Here is a 2,589-nt window from a genome sequence, read left to right as displayed (position 1 = left end):
AGGAGATGGGCTTTCCAGGGCTTTCCGAGGAAATCCCCCGCGTTGCAATGCAAGCCGAGTGAAAAGAATTTGTGCTTTAGGGGGAAGGAAAAAAGCAAAAAAGAAAGAAAACGGCCATCAAAGTTTGGAGGGAAAAAAATTAATCCTACCAGCAACACTTTCTACCAATTTTAGCCAGAAAAAGGGCAGGGCAGGGTGTGCCCAGGGCTTGTGCAAACCCTTTCTGTCCTCCCCAGCTCCCGTTGTCCCGCTGGAAGCATCCGTGAAACCACTTCCCACCCTCCCTCGCTTTATCGACACAGGGATGCTCTTGTGAGGATACAGCGAGCCGGATTTGAGGCTGCTCGGAGCATCAGCGCAAGCAAATGGCAAAGCTGGGGGTGAAAACGCATCGCACGGACCACGTAGCGATGCCAGGGCCGGATCCTGCGCAGGTCTGAAGGGTGTTGGGGCTTCTCTGGAGCCCCGGGGCAATTTGGTCCATCAATTTTGGACCTCACGTCCTCATCGCATTTAAGCTGTGCCATGGTACCCGCCTCTGCACGCCCCATTACGGGTTTCTATTAGGCTGGGCATAAAGCAGCCGCCGCGGCCACAGAAAAGGAAGCAATAAAGCTCAGTGGATTGGAGGAATTAAAACAGCTGGAGGAAAAAAAAATAGCTTTTCTGTATTTTTATGGTTGGTTTTTTATTGCTAATTTTCTTCCTGCTTTGCAGCCTGAATCGCAGGGAGAGGGACTGGGTTGAAGGTGGGGTTCGGGCGGCCGCTGGCGGGGAAAGAGCTGGGTGTTTGGGCAGCGCAGGGCCCCTCCACCTCCTCCCTCCCAGCTATTTAATAAGCAGAATTGAGGTTTAACGACCTGTTATTTTTAAAGCCAGATGGCTTAAAGTACAGGAAGATATTAGGACCACGAGGGCTGGGTTTGAATTCATCCAAGGGCTCCATTTATCAATACAAAGGGCTGGGGGAGGAGAGCAGCTGCCTTTTTTTTTTCCTGGAGCCGAAAGGTATGAGCTGGAGGTGCCTGGGCTCTCCAGCATAATGCAGCGGTAATAGGAGAGAATTTGCTAAATGGATTTGGGATTGAGCAATCAGATCGAAGCTGGTGCATCCAGGCTGCTCCGGCGAGCGCTGCCCCCAGCAAGGCGATGGGATGCTGTCCCCCCTCCAGCCCCTGTGCCAACCCGAAACAGCCGGGGACCAGGGGTGCGGGCACCGATGGAAAAGCTCCTCCACGGGCACAACACAAGAAATTATTGGTACAACCAGGCTATGGATAAAACCCGCCGCTCCCAGCAATGCGTACATTGGAAGAGAGATTAACATTTGGGATTTATGCCAGTTTTTCACCGTTACGAGGCAGGGTGCGTGCCTTCGTGGAGGCTGGCGGGGCGATGCAGCCGGCAGGGTGCCGGCGTGGCATTGCTGGCTGCTCTCATGGGTTCTTACCTGGCAATAAAATGGGTGCACGGGGGCTGCCCGCAGCTCTTCGCCCCTCTCGAGCGTGCTGGCGGCGGCGGGGTCCAGGCTGGGGAGGGCATCGCTGCCTGACGGGGTCAGGAACGCCGCCGGTCTCTGGGGAGGGAGAGGCAATGGTCTGTAGGATGGATGGATGCGATGACAGGGGCAAGGAGGGGGCACCTGGACTGAGCAGCCCCCGCTGCACGTCCCCTGTCCCGCCATCCACGTCCCCAATATGCCTCCAGGACCGGCGTGATGGGAAAGAGCTGTGGGTTGGCCACACTCATCTCATCTTTGCGAGGTGCAAGGGGAGCTTTGGGCAGAGAGAGGATCCCCGGGGAACCAGCGCTGGACCGACAAGGCAAGGAGGAAGAGGAGGAGGAGGCAGTTCTTCGCATTGAAGCCTGTGTTGGTGGAAATAGCAGGTCTGCGCCCAGCTCAGCCCATCTCTCCCCTTCCCTGGGTGGGCAGGAGATGGGTACCCAGGTCCTGCGGGTGCAAAGGGATGCGAAAAGCCACTTCGCCGCCTGGCGCTGCCCCGGCTTTGGTGCCTGCCGGATAAGGCACCTCCGGCACACCGGCAGCCCCTGCCAGACCCCCTGCCAGACACTGCCGGCAGCAGTAATGTGATTTCCCTGCCCCTCATTTCCCGCGCCAGGCTCTGCGCGCCCTGCTCTCCTCCCGCCAGCCTGGCTTTTATAGACTCCCTTCTAATCTGGTTAGAGGGGGAAGTCGGATCTAATGGAATAAACGATGGAGTCCGCGCGCTCCTCGCTGCCGCCTGCGATGGCAAGGTCACGAACAGGGACCCTCGCCCTGTCCTGGCCATCCCGGCTCCCAGTATCGGGGCAGGTTTGGGCGACGGGGACCTGCCTTGCCACTGGGATCCTTGCATCAAGGCATGGCACCCCGGCACCCACCTATTTCACCGCCCGAGAGCCGGTGACCGTGAGCCGGCAAATCCTCGGCTCCCCCCCGCCTCCCCACCTCGCAGATGCTCTCTTCGCTTCGCCGGCCGAGCAATCAGGCTGGGTGCCCTCTCCAAATTGGCTGTGGGCACGGGCAGCGGCGAAGTGGCCCTCGCTGTATATTACTCCGTGCCTGCGCCCGGCCTCGCCTCGTTAGTG

General features: G+C 58.5%; 1 protein-coding gene across 1 annotated transcript in view; it reads right to left on the bottom strand.

Annotated features, from left to right (window-relative positions):
- CCDC33 (coiled-coil domain containing 33) overlaps positions 1-2,589 on the bottom strand; it is a 45,140-nt gene that overhangs the window by 12,022 nt on the left and 30,529 nt on the right. The window contains exon 12 of the mRNA XM_019471953.1: positions 1,451-1,576. Within this exon, the coding sequence (XP_019327498.1) occupies positions 1,451-1,576 (126 nt within the window). The remainder of the gene's footprint in view (positions 1-1,450; positions 1,577-2,589) is intronic.

This window comes from Aptenodytes forsteri, unplaced genomic scaffold (assembly GCF_000699145.1).
Source record: "Aptenodytes forsteri isolate BGI_AS27 unplaced genomic scaffold, ASM69914v1 Scaffold258, whole genome shotgun sequence".
In the NCBI taxonomy this organism is placed as follows: Eukaryota; Metazoa; Chordata; class Aves; order Sphenisciformes; family Spheniscidae; genus Aptenodytes; species Aptenodytes forsteri.
Note: the sequence above shows the minus strand (reverse complement) of the source record. Positions and strands in the feature narration are given on the sequence as shown.